This window comes from Ambystoma mexicanum, chromosome 11 (assembly GCF_040938575.1).
Source record: "Ambystoma mexicanum isolate Mex_15411 chromosome 11, UKY_AmexF1_1, whole genome shotgun sequence".
NCBI classification, from domain to species: domain Eukaryota; kingdom Metazoa; phylum Chordata; class Amphibia; order Caudata; family Ambystomatidae; genus Ambystoma; species Ambystoma mexicanum.
Window position 1 is genome coordinate 335,551,842 of NC_090934.1, and position 16,753 is coordinate 335,568,594.

Consider the following 16,753-nt stretch of genomic DNA (forward strand, 5'->3'; position numbering starts at 1 on the left):
CGGTCCGAAGAGGTAACTATGCACAATTTGGTGCAGATGGGTGAAACAGTGTGGAATTGTATAAGAAACAACGCTTCTCCAAGCCACAAACACATTTTGACTTGAGCTGAAATTCAGCGAACAGGGTGGGGTGTCCAAATGTCATGTAGCCAGTAATATCCGAGGGTCCGAACAGGTTACTATGCAAAATTTGGTGCAGATTGGTGAAACTGTGTGGAATTGTATAAGGAACAACACTTTGCCATAAGTCCCGCCACAAACCAAACAAATGTTGACTTTTTTTTGTATAGAGTATACTGACTGGACTTCAGAGCTTGAAATCCTCTTCATTTGTATGTCTACTTGTGAGCATGTTGATGTATCATTTTGAATGAAATACATTTTCATCAAAATAATGGTTGGGGAATGTTAGTGCAACTCATGAAATGTTTGCTGTGTGCTATTATACATCTTAGTATGCTTTTATAAATATGCATTATGTATTTTGTGTACACTTTTTAAAGGATTTTTACCGAATAGTGTTCTTTGACTGATTTGAAAGTGAATCCGAGACATTCCAACAACTCAACCTTGCAACACTTCGTAATCAGCAGCAGAGTGTCAAAGACTTTCTCACAAGGCTGTTTTGTATCTGAACACGCTAGCAGATTGATCGAGCTTCCAGAGTGTACAGGGGTTATAGTCTATGGAGAAAGAACTGGCCACACAGTGCCCAGTGAATAAACACTGATTGAGACTCAGGGACCTCTTCCCTGCACCATGGGACAGCTCCCCAGATTAACGAGGTGGAGGAACAGCAATGGATGCTAGACTGGGGACCCGAACTGCTGCAGACAGTGGTGCTTCCAGGAGTTCAGGTCGAACAAGGACAGCAAATGGAATTCCAGGGAATTAGGTAACAAAGAGGATGTCCCCAGGAATGGAGGCTGGTGGCAGACTAACAGGCAGATGGGAAGGCAGCCAAGGCAAGCAGACTTGCAAATGGAAGGTTAGCCAAGGCAAGCGGGCAGTAGGAAGAAAACCTGCCATGGCAATTGGCAGGCAAGAAAGAAGAGTGCCAAGGTCGAACATGCAGGCAGGAAGGAAGGAAGGAAGGCAGCAGAGCAGAACAAGGGACAAGGGGAGTATGAAGGAACAGCACTGCAGGTTAAGCACCATAAAGGCCAAGCAAGGCCAGGACAAGGCAACCAGCGGAAACGGAGCACGTTATAATGCGTCTGTCACCGGTTGCGCTGAGTTTAAATCCCCATTGTGCCAAAAAAGCAAGGCCATGGCCTCTGACAGTGTTGCGATCGCAACACAAGACGCCTGCCAGAGCGTGCACATGCAAATGTGGTGCTGGACCACCGTGCCTTTGCAGTGTGAGCAAGATGGCTGCGCCCATGGTTTGCATGGTGGTGTCTCTTGTTGCCATGCCGGTTCCCCTTCTGGCGTCCCTGCCCACAGCAGAACCTCAGTGGGAGCTGGGCCAGCAGCCTCCAATGAGAGTAGACCGTCCAACCAGGTGAGGGTCACATGCTCTGGAGAGTGTGAGGTTAATACTGCACCACTCATGGGTGGCAGGGGAAAGGACCATGCAGTGTTGCCAAACAGGGATGGCAGACATGCACAAGGGCTCCCAAGCCCACTGAAACTGACGGGGTCTAATGGAGGCGATCAAATCCCCCGTAACCCCAGGACTTAGTGAGGTCCCAAAGATGGACAGAAGTGCTAAGACTCTTGGGCTGCCATTGTTGTTTTTCCCGCAACATGCTTGCGTGGAAAATGTAGGTTGGGCTTTTCCCCCATTTGCAAACTGCAGTGCATTCTGCTCATCCCGGGTAGGCAAGATAGGGTCAGATTGGCCAGGGAAAGTGAACCAATCCAGGTGGGTAAGGAGGGCTACATAGACAGGAATCCTGAAGTGCGGCTTATGCGGGTGGCGTCAGAGGATGAGGAGGTAACTAAGAGACCATCAGGAGGCAGGAAGGAAGGGAACACTGTGCAGCCAGTTGTTGAAGAATCTGAGTTATTGGCTAGTGATTGAAAGTGGTACTGCTGTGTGAGGTTGCATGTGTAGCAATCATGGTTAGTAAGATTAGTGTAAGGAGTGATTGCTAAGTGTATGGACTAAGTGAAAGGAGGGTGCTTGAGAAGTCAGGGGGGGCACTAGTGGTAGTAGCGGTAGTGAGGAGGGAGTAGCGGTAGTGAGGGGTGGTTAGTAGTGTGGTGGCAGGAGCAGTAAGAAGGAGTAACATCAAAGGGTGGAGGCATGGCCTAGAATGCGTGAGAAACATCAGAGGGATACAAGATTGAAGAGAGGCGAAGTTGGTAAGAAGAGTAGAAAATGAGATGTGAGCATGCTTGACTGAGGACTGGATCCTATAGGGCCTCTGTAAGGCACAATTCCCAAAGGATTAATATATAGATTGTGCTATTGAGGAAAACTGTACATAACCGTATTTGGATATGATGCTGTTTGTGCTTACCTAGCCACTATATATACTGCCTGGACAAAGCCAGTGTGGGCGATAATATTAGCATGTGCTCATCAGTTGATGTAGGTTTTCTTGTGTTAGGTAATTCTTTGTTATCCATATTTGTATATGTATGATTGAACTGGTGTTAGGACATTTTTGTTCACCCATATTTGCATATTTTTGATTACATTATTTTTGGAATAATATGATTATTCAGTTTTTTAATCAAATGATACTGTTAAAAACCTTTTGATCAGACTAACAGAAGTCGTCCTATATTCTTTAATTGAAATAGAATTTTGCACCACTGCGCATTAAAAGTCTGGAGTTTACTTTGTTAATCTGCACTGGTCGCTTTATAGTGTTATAACCCCCAGACTATGGTTGCTGCATGAGTGGTCACATGGGAATGTCTTAATCCAGTGTTAAAGATAGTAGTTAGGGGAGTGCAATGTGCCGGCAATTAACACTAACAAACCTATGACAAGCAATATACAGTTGTCATCTGTGGGTTAAGGCCGTGTTTACTGTTAGGAAAACAAGCATTGGCAAAGCCAACAATTGGGCTTTTGGGTAGGCATGTGATAGACATTTCCTAAGCACTGATATACATAGTGTTCTAACTGGCAATAATGTGCTATCAGCTATAATATTGGAACATCTGAAAAATGGAGCGATTAAAGGGCACATGATGTCAGTACCTAGAAAATGCTCATCTAATACCTCAAGCCAAAACTGTTGGCTTCATCTTTGCTTGTTTTTAAGAGGATTTCAGTGCATAGGAGCGATCTAGATTGTGGCTAAAGGCACACTTGGTTAAGATATTTTTATCACATCAGTAGCCATTTACAGCTTCATATAAGCCATTAACACTAAGATTGCTTCGAAAGAACACTGCCAGGCTATAGTTTGATGTTACTGCTTACAGAGCAAGCCCAAGGTGGTCCCAGGATGATGTATTTGGGGTGGAGAGGGGCAGTTAGTGGGTGGCAATGGCTATACGGATTAGCATGGCCATGAGTGGGTGGGTACATAACCAAGCACCACCCACAAGCTGTGTCCTTCCTCACATGTACTCTCCCTCCTATCTGTACTTCAGTGAATTAGTTCTGGCTTACTGTTTGTGCTTCAGCGCCACCTAATAGCCCAAATTAAAAAGGCTTCCATTGTCTCCAGCATTTAGGACTTACACTTTCTCTGGAAGGGATGCCAATTAATACACTTAAGGTGCATATAACTGGGGGCATGTGTCAATATAGGAATCTCTCTCTTCTGGCTGTAACTCTTTGCAATCTTAATTTTCAGAGGAAACCTCGGATGTTGCTGAATCCCGCACCCACTTCCCCTACGATCAGCACCCCAGAACCAGATACCAGCACAGTGCCTCAGGATGCAGCTACAATCCCAAACTCAGCAATGCAGGCCCCAACAGGTAAGGAAGTCAGAACAAAAAAGTTGTTTTAAAGGAATGGAGACCAACAAATGTCCAGTTATCAAGTGGTCGTGGAATAGTATCCTTGTTGAAATGCCGAGAATCAGATTCCAGTTATAAGCAACCCCAGGAAAGATGAAAACGGCATATTGCATGTTTTCGTTAGCACATCCTAAAGTTGTAAACATTTAAGAACCCAAGAGCATGCTAAATTGTTGCAAAAATGTAATAAGCATATTACTCTCAGCAAAACATAGACTTCTGCACGCTTGGGAACTTTGTGTAAATATAGAGAGAAATCTCTTTAAAATATATAAACCTGGCGATCTGGCTTTACTGTTGTTCTTTGCCTTTTTGTATTTCCACTATCGAAAAAGAATGCTAGTGCTCTTGTGCAACTATTTCCGAGCTTTCGGTAGAAAAGGGGAAAGAGTAATAAACAAGGAAACGGATGAGACCTCTAAGCAAATTATGAATCTGATCCCAGTCCGACAAAGGTCTATGCAACACTGCATGAGGCGTTAGACCAAAAGGGCACTAGAATGTTTTGGTAAATTATGAGCGACTGGAGTAACTTAAAAAGCCCAAGCCTAGACAACATAATTCATAGAAATGCTCTAGTTGAGCTGCTTGGCCACCTCACAGTGGCGGCTTGTTTGATTGGGCGTTTGGGGGGTAGAGCAGCATCCACTCCCTTGTTTTTTTGCGTTAAGTGGAAGATGTACGTTTTCATTCAGAACTTTAAATATTTACACGTTTCACTTAGCACAGTAGAGTATGAGCTTTACACATGCAGCAGCGGTGTGCCATTAGGAGCAAAGGGCCAAGCAAGTTAAGTTGCCAGCAGCACTTGCAAAATGCACTGTTGCTTCCCAAATCTAGGTGTCAATATCATAATAACAATAATAATAATAATAGTAATAATACTGTTTGGCGGTGCAATATTGACGGACTGCTTGTGACAAAACGCTAGTAGCTGATAACCTGGCTCTTTAACAGATTATTATTACTACTATTATTATTATTATTTTTATTATGATATTGAGTGCACACCTAGCTTTGGGAAGCAACAGAGCATTTTGCAAGTTATAGGTGAAAGGACATGGAGAAGGGAAGCAGAGATGCAAAGAAGTGGAGAGCTAACAACCAGCGAGTGGGAGGGCGGGCAAATAGTCAGCAAGCGACCTACAAACATTACTATTCATTTGCTTGTGGTATTCCAAGGGTTGAAGATTTGATATATTTAGGATATAAAATGTACGCCTCTCCAGCAATTTGTAAAGTGTAACGGGATATGTATAAAACCAGCCAGATCATCCCTCAGATGAAAAAAGTTCTAACGAAATATTGTGGCTTTTTCGCTCATCCCTTTTTTTATTTTTTAAATTTCTTTTATTGATTTTATACAAACAAAACAATGAAAACCAAACAAGCAGCATAATCATAATGGTTCAATTACACCAAGTTATCGTAGTCACTGCTCCCATTATCCCTCCCTCCCCTCGTGAGCCTATTTGTCCATCTCTTTCAGTGTTTGGCACATGCGGCCGAGTTTCGTCCTCTTCGGAGTCTTTTGGGTTTGATATTACTCTGTTATTAGCGTTTTCCAGGCCAATAGGGTGCCCACCTCCCCCTCATCAGCCCGGCTAATCGCATCTTGCCATGCCACCGTTTCAGCCTCCGCCCATTTCTGTAAGTCCTTCCACCATACATCCACCTTAGGTTTGTGGCATTTCTTCCACCCCATGGCAATCCTACGTTTCGCAAGCACATACGCCAGATTTCTTAGTTTCTCAATATGTTTGAGTTTCCGTGGCCTAGGGAACCCGCCCAATAAGCAGGCCCAAGCCGTGTGTATGACAAGAGTAACCCCTTTATCGACCAGTTTCTGCGCCACATCACTCCAGTAGCATCTAATAATCGGGCACAACCAAAACATATGTGTCATGTCAGCGTTTTCCAGGTTACATTTAGGACATACTTGTATGCCAGCGTTTCGGAACTTAGATATCCTCAAGGGGGTCATGTATGCCCTATGCGTTACATACAGCTGAATTTGTTTTAATCTGGCATTTCTAGATACTTTTTTGTGGTAACCCAGGGCGCGCTCCCACATCCCGTCCTCCATCGGGGCCCCCACTTCCATCTCCCAGTCCAGTCTCAGATGCGTCAAATCTTTACCCACCTTAGCCATCACCATCTCGTACAGTCTCGAGATCTCATGACCCCTTCAGACATATCATACATTGCTTCCAAAACTGCATCTGGTTCTTCTATCAAAACTGTTTCTGGCCAGGTGCTCTTAATCATTCGCACCAATCTAATGTATGTGACATATTGCCCCGTTTGTAGCCCCGCCTCTTCGTTGAGTTCTGTAAACTCCTTAATGGATCCCTCCTGCCAAACATCGCCTAGCGTTGCCAGCCCCACTGATTCCCAGTAGGTCCTAACAATCGCCCTTAGCTGATCATCCCCTCCTGTCAAAGCAACCAACGGTACCTGCGGGAGGCACGGGTATGGGACCTCCATTAGGCGACAAGCCCTACGCCAAATTTTCCGCCCAAGCTTCAACATTGCAGGGCGCCCCCTCATTTCAGTTTCGGACAGCCAGATCATTTCTTTCAAATAAAACGGGGCACAGTCCTGCCCAAGCACCCTTTGCTCAGGGGTCACTTCATCGGAAAGCCACTTAGCAACATATTGCAACTGTCCCGCCAAATAATAAATCTCAAAATGGGGCAGTCTAATACCTCCTTTTTCATAACAGTTCTGCAGTTTCCAGAACGCCACCCTATTTCGGGTACCGTGCCACAAGAAATCCCTACACATGCTGTTCAATTTACTAAAAAACTTCTTGGGTATTATGTATGGGATATTACTAAAGTAATGCAAAAGCCTGGGCAGAACTACCATCTTGAGCATAGCCCCCCGCCCCATCATCGCCAAGGGCAATCTTGCCCAGAATTGCATGCTGTTTCTGATTTTCTCGACGGCTACTTCCGTATTGTGTCTGTGTTCATGTTGCGCCGTGTGATATATATCTATGCCCAAATAGGGAAAAGAGCTTGTTGCCCACGGTACCTGTAGCACCGGTAGTCCTTCTGCAGGGATCCCCTTATAGCTACCTAATGGGAATATGACAGACTTTTGGGGGTTCACCGAGATGCCCGACAACTCTGCATACCTTTCCATCACTTCAAATATGTATAAGAGATTTTCTTCTGGGTATTGCAAGTACAGCAACAGATCGTCCGCATACAAGGATATCAAGTGTCGTTCCCCTCCCACTTCAATGCCAATCGTCTCATACTGTGCCCTAAGGCATATTGCCAAAGGCTCCAGGGCCAAGATGTAAAGCATCGGGGACCAGGGGCACCCTTGTCTGGTGCCTCTGCCAAGTTGCCATCTTTCGGATATCACCGCTCCAGTTCGGACCCTGGCAAGCGGCTCACTATACAACATCTTGGCCCACCTGATATAGCACGGCCCCATTCCATACCCTTCCAAAGCAGCCAATAGCCATGACCACTTGACCGAGTCAAAAGCCTTGACTGCATCTAGAGACACTATTGCCAACTCACCCTCGTTCTTAACACCCCATTCGACCACCCGATGAAGTCGCCTATGGTTGTGTGTAATGTTCCTGCTCGGGACATAACCCGTCTGATCAGGATGTATGAGTCTGCCAATCACTTTCCGCAATCAATTTGCAAGGACAGCTGTGAGAATCTTGCTGTCTTGATTGAGCATCGACAGGGGCCTGTAGGAACCACATCTGTGCTCTGGTTTATTGGGCTTGGGCAGCAGTATTATAATCGCCTCTCTAAGTGACTCAGGCAACCGTCCTATCTCAAACGCTTCATTCAACATGTCCAGCATTGGGGGGAGGATTTCCTCCTTGTATACTTTATAAAATTCGCTGGGGAACCCATCTGCCCCTGGGGCCTTACAAGTGGGAAGCTGCTTTACTACCCCTTCTAATTCCTCCAACGTGATTGGCTCATCTAACTCCTCCCTCTCTTCGTCGCTTATCTTGGGCAGCCCTATGTCTTCTAACGTTTTGGTTATCGTGCGCTGGTCGCCATCATCTCCATACAGCACCCTGTAATATTCCACAAATTCTTTGTTAACCCCCTCTTGCGTGGCCACCTCTTCTCCGTCCTCCCTAATAATAGTCCTAATCGGAAGCTTAGGGGGTCTCGCTTTTGTATAGCCAGGCCAAAAGGCGGCCTGTCTTGTCTCCCCTCGCGTGCTGCCTCTCAACATATTTCTTATAATTAAGATTGCAGAGTCTTTCCCAGTGCCCTGCACATTGTTGTTGGAGTACCAGCTCCGTGTCTACATCTTCGCTCTTTAACGTTGTTTCTAGCTCAGTTTCCGCCCTCTGTAGGTCAGCTAAGACCCCACCCTGTAACCCTCTTGACTTAGCAATGGCCGCCCCCCGCATCACCACCTTAAAAGCTTCCCATAGTGTGTCCTCAGAGTCAACACTTCCAGTTTTTTCCACAAAAAAGTTAGTAATCTTCTCTCTTAAATCTTCTCTAAAGATTAGATCTTTGAGCGCCTCTGCTCGGAGGCGCCATGTAGGGATTTTCGCCCTCGGGGGGGGGGGGGGCAATATTGCCATCCGAGGATCAGGGGCGAATGATCTGAGAGGACCCTGGCCTTGTATTCGGTTTGAGTAATCTCGGACATCACATCTGCTGTGACAAAGACGTAATCGAGCCTAGTGTGCAGTTGGTGCGGGGCTGAATAGTGTGAGTATTGCCTCTCAGTGGGATGTTTCATCCTCCACGCATCTGTAAAACCAAAATCTGTTAGCAGCGTCCGCAGCGCTCTCGCCGCTGGGCTAGGCTTACCCACCCTGTCATCTGACCTGTCCACCACCGGATCCAACACACAATTGAAGTCCCCGCCCCAGATCACCGCGCTCCCCATACACACACTAAGATTGGTACACAGGGCTCTGAAATATGCTGCTGTGTTTTGGTTGGGGGCATACGTGTTTACTATGCATACCTCCCTGCTCTCTACCAGCCCCCGCAGTATAGCCATCCTTCCATCCATTTCAACCACCTCTTGTGTCAATTTGAACGGGACATGCGGTGCCACCCAGATTAGCACCCCCCGGGCATATGCAGAGTATGGCGAGCCCACTACGGTCCCTTTCCACTTTCTCTTAACTAGGTCCAACTCCTCGCGCGTCAAGTACGTGTACCCACCCTGTCATCTGACCTGTCCACCACCGGATCCAACACACAATTGAAGTCCCCGCCCCAGATCACCGCGCTCCCCATACACACACTAAGATTGGTACACAGGGCTCTGAAATATGCTGCTGTGTTTTGGTTGGGGGCATACGTGTTTACTATGCATACCTCCCTGCTCTCTACCAGCCCCCGCAGTATAGCCATCCTTCCATCCATTTCAACCACCTCTTGTGTCAATTTGAACGGGACATGCGGTGCCACTCAGATTAGCACCCCCCGGGCATATGCAGAGTATGGCGAGCCCACTACGGTCCCTTTCCACTTTCTCTTAACTAGGTCCAACTCCTCGTGCGTCAAGTACGTTTCTTGTAGTAATGCGGTGTCTATTTTCTGCCTTTTCAGATACATCATGATCTTGTTTCTTTTCAGGTAGCTGTTAAGGCCCCTGACGTTCCACGTTATAATCCTGAGGTCCCCCATAGGTCGTTAATAAGCACCCACCCGATCCTCCATTGATTACATCCCTTCATGCACCGCAAGTACCACAAACTTATTCTCCCAAATAGGCTTGAAACAAAACTCAAACTCCCCATAACCACACACACTCAACTCCCCATCCCCCAACTTTTTGCCCACCCACCCCTCCCCCAACAATACCCTCCCCAATCGTTGCCTAGCTCCATTCCTGGATCTCAGGCACCCCCACATCTAGCCCTGCCGAGCGCAAGCTTCTACTCAGGGCTCAGTAGGATAAAGCCGCCCTAATGGCCGATGAAACTAATAGTCTATTGGGGTAGGTCGTCCGCGTTCTGTTGCTCCTCTCAAAAAACATTACACATTCAATTGCCAAACCGTTACCGATTACAGTTCCACTCACTATATTCCAGTCCGAATCGAGCACCAGGCTCAGATTGTGTACAAAGTTCAGTTAGTCACAGCTTCTCCATACAATCAGGGTCCTTCTTCTTACTGAATCTTCATTTGGTATGATCCTGCCGATCCCGATCTGCTTCTTGTTCCGGGTAGTCCTGCAGGTCCAGCCATGCGACTACATCCTCGGGGGTATCGAAAAATAGCGCTTTGTTCTTATGTAGCACTTTCAATCGTGCCGGGTACAGAAGCATATATCTGATTCCTGCTGCCCTCAGCCTCCTTTTGACGGCTACGTAGCTGTACCTCTCCCTCTGTATCAGCATCGTGTAGTCCGGATATGCTGTGATGTTGGTGGATGCTCTCTCTATCGTGCCGCCCTTACGAAAGTATTCGAGGATCTTTTCTCTATCTCTGTAATTCAGGATCCTCGCGATGATCGGTCTTGGCGGGGCCCCCGGCCGGGGTTTCCTCATCAGGGCGCGGTGCGCCCTCTCGACCGTAAATCCCTGCGAAAGATTACCAGCACCAATCCCTTGCAGGATCTTGTTTTCAACATAGTTTGTGGGATCTTGGCCTTCTTCTCCCTCCGGAAGGCCAACCACGCGAATGTTGTTTCTCGTCGCCGTTCCTTCCGCCTCTTCCACACGATTTTCCAAGTTAGCGACCTGTTGTTTTAAAACATGAATCTCCTTCGCATTGCTCCTGCTAAAATCAGTATTAATCTTCACCCCACTTTCCAAACCGCTGGTCCTTTCTGCAAGTGCCCTAACATCTTGACGTAGCAGGGTGAGTTCTGTACCCACAGCATCGATCTTATTCTCCAGAGCTGTGCGTAGATCCGCCATTGCCAAGTCCCATTTAGCGCTTAGCCCCGTTATAGCTTCTAGGATCTGGTGCTTATCCCCTTCGGGGGCATCCTCCGCAGGGGTCTCGATCGCGCTCTGTACTGATGTTGAGGGGGTTCGTTGCGTTCTCGTGAAAGTCTCCATCGTGGGTTGCTTGGTCTTGACTCTCAACCCTTTCGCCGACATGGCACTTCCCGCTGCTCCTGTACGCCTCCACTTTAGTGCTGCTGTCACACCGTCCTCGGTCCGACAATGGTCCGGCTTCCAGGTCGCCTAACGCACATTCGAGATGGCACTTCGAATTGTCTTGCGGATGGGCTATGGCCTCCCACTCCCCATGCAACTTCCGTAGGCCTCGTCACCCAAGCATCCAATGTCATCTCCTCTTGCGGTCAGATCGCCGAGGCTCCATTCGCGTATGTCAGGCCGGGCGCTTTCATGGATTCGACCACTCTGCCATATCACCCAATTGTGTTACTTCTCCAGGCAATTTACCGCAGCCATGTCCCGCAGGTCCGGGGAATCAGTTTCGTTTCTCCTCGGAGGCCTTTCCTTTGTTAGCCGCCATCTTGGTGTCGAAGCAGCCACACAATCGCACCGACAAAACCATGTATATCTCACGATTCTAGGGGACTATGAGCTTCTCCAGCGAACTTCACTCAGCGTGCGGCTTCCGACACCTGATCCTCAAAGTTCTAGGCGCTCGTTGCAGTTTCAGCAGGTAAATTTGGCAAAAATAGAGTCGGATCATCAGGAGCTCCTCACGCAGCACGTCCTATTCCATTGCCAGTTAGCCACGCCCCCCCTTTTCGCTCCCTTTGATTAAATTTTATAAAGCAAAAGTAGTCCCTGTAGTCATATATGGGCTGGAGGCAAAGCCTCTTTTTTGGATTGGAAATTGGTACAGATGGGAAGGGCTGATTTGGAAGAGTGTTCTAGGCCTCCCGCACAGCCTCCAGCTTGCAAGTCTGAGATTCGAATTGGGCCTCTGATCACTTAAAGCTCATGCTGGCTAGAAATTGGTCTCTATCGGCTCATAATGACATCTAATAATGAGGGGTCCCTGTTTGCAGATCTAAAATCTCACTTGGGAAAAAAGCAGTTCTAAGATGTTCTCAAACCTGGAACGCTGGGCAATAGAAGGGCTAAATACAGCAGATTAAATTGCGAAACTCTGTTTGAGAAACCCATCAAGGCAAAAAAGACCTGGTTTGAAATGGACTGGACAACAACTATAGAAAAACTGCGCAGTCTGGCATGTGAAAACCTTTTCCTGAAAGTTGATAAAAAGCAAGGGTGTATTGCTAATTATTTGGTGAAATTTCCGGACAGGAAAATCAGGAAAATCTTTCTTAGAATGAGACTAAATGTTGTCCATACAGGAGGAATTCTGTCTCAAAGGGAGATGGGTGACCCCTCGCTTATTCAATTTAATGTGTGCAAAAACCTGGAGAAACGATCCTTGAAAAATGTGTTAATGGAATGCGAGGGTACCTGGCCAGCAAGATCAGTACTGTTCGCAAGATTTGGTGTGGGGACTGAGAAATCAGCCCTGGACATGTTTTAGGACAGTATGATATCGGGATACTATCAGAACCTAACAATAGCAGGGGTTCAAGTGTTGGAAAAAGTAATATTGTTTTTAGAAATCCTTTTGTAAATACACATTTCTAATCGGCACTATGGGAGTGATAACTATGGTCGAGGTTTGACCTTGCAGAGCCTGTAATATGATACTGTTTTTTTTATTCTCCTCTTCCTGTTGCAATTTCTTCCCTTTATGAACTCTATTATCCTTGTCTCCTCCACCTTATCCTTCTTCTTATTTACCCCTGTTTTAACTACTTTGCCCAAGGAGCTATCCTTCAATGTATGATTATGATTGAGTTTTTTAATGGTTTAATGGACTGCTTTTATTTGAATTTACTGTGGGTTTTAACCGAATACAATTTAAAAAAAGAAAAAACAAAAAGAATGCTTGCTTCAACTTTCCCCACCTTGATATTTCATGTATGGGGAATTGTTTAAATTCTGTCTTTTTACTTCACTTGGTCAGTATTCAAAATAGTTTAGTTGTTTCAATGCCTGTCGGTACACCCAGAGGTCCCCAATGGTTCTGTGTGGACTCACCAGTGTACTGAAGCGTTCCCGAGCCGTGGCACGCTGCTTCGGTGAAGCTCCCGTTCTGGGACTGTTTCCCTTGCACAGCATGCCTCCTTTCATCTTTCAGGGCAGCTCTGCACTTACTCGCCTGAATGACTGCTGTCCCTCTTCAAAACCGTGTTCCCGGTAGCTTTGTTGTTGCTGCCGGTCTTCAGACTGTTCTTTCTTGGTGCTTGCAGCATCCCCTCCAGCCTTGCGCCTCACCGGTATGTAACACCTGTGAACAGCGGTGTAGAAGTGCCTGCTTTTTCCAGCGTGGTCCTCAGTGCTCCCGATAGGATTTTGAGGTGGGAATGTTTTACTCCCTATTTTGAGATTTGAAGAGTAAATCCAAATTCAAGAGAGTAAAAATAAGTTTTCACCTTTGCAAGAGAGTAAAAGGTATTGGACAGCCATCCAATGTGTGCATAAAGTTAAACGTTTTGGAAAATATTACAAACAAGATAGGTTTATTTCATGTTCTCTGACTTCAAATAATGTATTACACTTGTGGAAAATGCTCTCTCATGCAATAACTTGTCTCCCACTTTGTTGCTCTCCTCTCACTATTGTGTGTTTCCATGCTTGTTGTTGTGGTCACTTGCTCTATTTTGTTCTGAATATCCTGTCTCGGAATACTATTATTGCTGTTTCTCTCCTCAGTCTTGCTGGCTCTCCCTCCTTTCCATTGCGGTCTGTTCTTTCTGTCCCAACTTCAGCTCTTTGTTGTCTTGTGTCTCTTATGTTTGTAACAACTCAGTTTAGTTTGAACATTAGGGTGTGTGGTTCCTTTTAAATGTATGCAAACTTGCTTTTGGAAATTAGTCTGGAAATTGCAGATTTAGAGTTGTCAGATGCTGAATGTTTCCATGCAAATGCTTTACCTGCACTAAATGCCAAGTATGGCAGCACTGATGAGATTTATGAGTTCTAAACCATCAAATATTTACACTCCGGAAAGCTAAGTCCGTTCTGCTACAACTCAAACCTTTTATCTCCATCTTAAACACATATCCCTCCATGAGCTCACCAAGCTATTGACAGGTTTGGACTCATGGGTGAAACACTGATCTGTGTGGTAGGTTTATCAACCCACTGAACTAAGTTTCCTGATGGGCTTGGTCGGGCACTAACTTGTCTGAAGGGCTTGTATTGTTGGACAATCGGCAGTACCATGCATGGCTTACCTGACATAACTGACTCGTCTCAAGCTCCAATGAACTATCCTATTCGCGAAGCAGGAGATTTATGGAGGTACTAGAGATTTGGCAGTGTCACACAATACTAGGACATGGGAGAATCAGAAGTTAGGAAAAGCACAATACTGAGAACAGGATGGCTTGAACTCTACCAAAGCAATGCAAGTTTTCCTCACTCTGCCCACCAGTGTGCATACTGACACCTCAGGAGAATGGAGGGGAGAGCTAGAGACTCTTACTTTTCAGTGCTTTAGCTACATACTGAAGCTGCAAACACGTGTTGGTACTGCGTCATTAAAGTGTCACTTTTGAAAAGTCAGGTACTGTTCCAAAACACAACAGTCCTGCCTAGGAATCCGGTTATGATGCCACTAAATGTGCTTTAGCCCTGCTGTGAATAGTTCATTGTCCCATATGGCAGCTCCGCTGAGCAGCTTGGTTACTGTGCTAAGTATATAGCAGAGCTGTTGAGAAGTACTAGAACAGTCAACCCTACTAAAAAATAGTTACAGCAAGGTTGGGAATTGTTTACCTGGTCTCATTTCTCATTTAAAAAATAACTCGTCCTGATGGGGGAAGCACTGCTAATGTCCCATTACAATCATATGAAAGTCCATCGAAGTATTGCTGGTAGATTTTTCACCCTCTCTATCTGTATGAATTATACATGCTTAGGGGGACGGTGGGGTAGTAAATGTGACATTAAGACCACACAGTCAGCTATTCCTTGCTCACTCTGCTGTGACTAACTGTTGCACTCGCACATAGATGCACACATGCAAACACTCGCAATATTTTAAAATGATACCAAACGTATCTACTAATGTAACATCAAGCCTTTCATAATGAGCAATGCCAAACGGCTTCTTGCTCATAGGCTCTCATAAAACTAAAACCCATCAAAAAAGCTCAAGCCATTAAATGCCACTGATGTGCTTGTGAGATGAAGAGAATACCTAGTATGAAAATGCCTATGAAAATCACTAGTAAACTTGAAAAAAGTATACTTCAGCACAGCGGGCTCTGTTAAAACCACTGAAATAAGCGGCCATAAACAATACAAAAATGCAGCACTTGCAGGAATGCACTTTTACACTGTACTGCACCAATCTTCAAAATCAGGCTCAATAAGAATGCCAATTCTAATGGAACTTCCTAAAGTCTCAAAGCAATTTGCAATGCACATTAGTGATTCAGAATTATCAAACAACATTGTAACACAGAAATTCAAAGCATTTGAACAAAGTGAAAAACACACTGATTTATTTCCAAGTGTTAAACTTCACAGACTCTGTATTCGTTAGATGAAATAACCATCATAAGAAAGTGTTAAACAAACAGTTCATGACTCAACCCTGTTGGATGAACTAAATGATTTATGGGGGTGCTGCCAAAAATAGCCTTGTAATGGATAAAAATGGGGAACAAAAGGTGCCGTATTTACAATAATTAAATGCATAAAAAGGCCAGATACACACCTTATCTGGAGGGCTGGTGGTCGTTCTCCGCACTGTCTTGCTTCAGCTCTGCTTCTCTCGTCTCTGAGTATGCTCCCTTCTCCCCCGGCTCTCTTGTTGTGAAAGCGGCTACCATTTTTAAATGTCCCACTCACCCGGACCTCCTCAAAACAACTAGTCTGCATGTTTATTTTTCTCTCGATCCTCCTTAACTCCTTCCTCGTCTCAGTACTTGAGGCTTTCTGGGAGTTGGAGTTTGTAAAATTTCTGTGTCGTTCAATGTGATTTTGTTCAGGATTTCTGGTCAAAGAACCATTAAAGGCAGGCGATGTTAAAGGAGTGTTGTGTGACTTGACTGAAATGGCAATATGCCATTAGAATTGTAGGTGTCAAACGGTTTTCTTCAAGACCTGGCCATGTAGGAGGAGATCATCACTGGACGCCAGTGATGTCTCAGCAGGATTCATCACGCTTCATAACTGGAAGCCATGTCTGGATGTCCGGGTGTTCAGTGTTGTTGGTCAGCAGTGGGAATCCCTTCCTGAAGGGGGTTGAGCTCCAGGTAAGCACTGGACATCCAGGACTGAATCGGTGCAAAGCAGGCTTTGAGCCATTGGATACCTCTGATGGAAGATTACTTGAGGTAGAGCTGTCTGTCATCTGCGTATTGGTGGATGTGGATGTTGTCTGGAGTTAGGGGGGCTCCATGTAAAGGTTGAAGGTCACAATGGCGTGGATAAATCCTTCCGGGAATCCACAGGTAACGGGTAGAGTTGGGGATCTGGAGGAATCCATTTGACAAATTTGGTGGAGGCACCAGCGCACTGTATGCAGCACAGAGTGATGTGGCTGATTTCAGTTGAAATTGCCCTACTCGGCGCAAAGTGCCATTGAAGTGCAGTATCCCGCAGTTACTGGCCAAAGTGGTGCGTTTGTAGTCCGACCTACCAACACTTTGACCCACTTGTGGATTTCTACAAAGAACTAGGTAAAAGTCATCTTACCAGTGGTACCAAAGACAAAGACTGAAAATGAATAGCTTGTATATGTCTTTTGGTGCCAGGTACAGACAGACACAGATAACAAGATATCTGCAGGAGGGGATATGTAAGCTGTAACGTTTTTCAAATGTTTCA

The 16,753-nt window shown here is 45.7% G+C and overlaps 1 protein-coding gene across 4 annotated transcripts in view; it reads left to right on the forward strand.

Annotated features, from left to right (window-relative positions):
* SCMH1 (Scm polycomb group protein homolog 1) overlaps positions 1–16,753 on the forward strand; it is a 1,232,539-nt gene that overhangs the window by 664,876 nt on the left and 550,910 nt on the right. For all 4 annotated transcript variants that reach the window (XR_011279630.1, XM_069623049.1, XM_069623050.1 and 1 more), the window contains one exon: positions 3,765–3,891. Coding sequence is in view for 3 of the 4 variants with exons in the window: in XM_069623049.1 (XP_069479150.1) it covers positions 3,765–3,891 (127 nt within the window). In the remaining variant the exon portion in view is untranslated. The remainder of the gene's footprint in view (positions 1–3,764; positions 3,892–16,753) is intronic.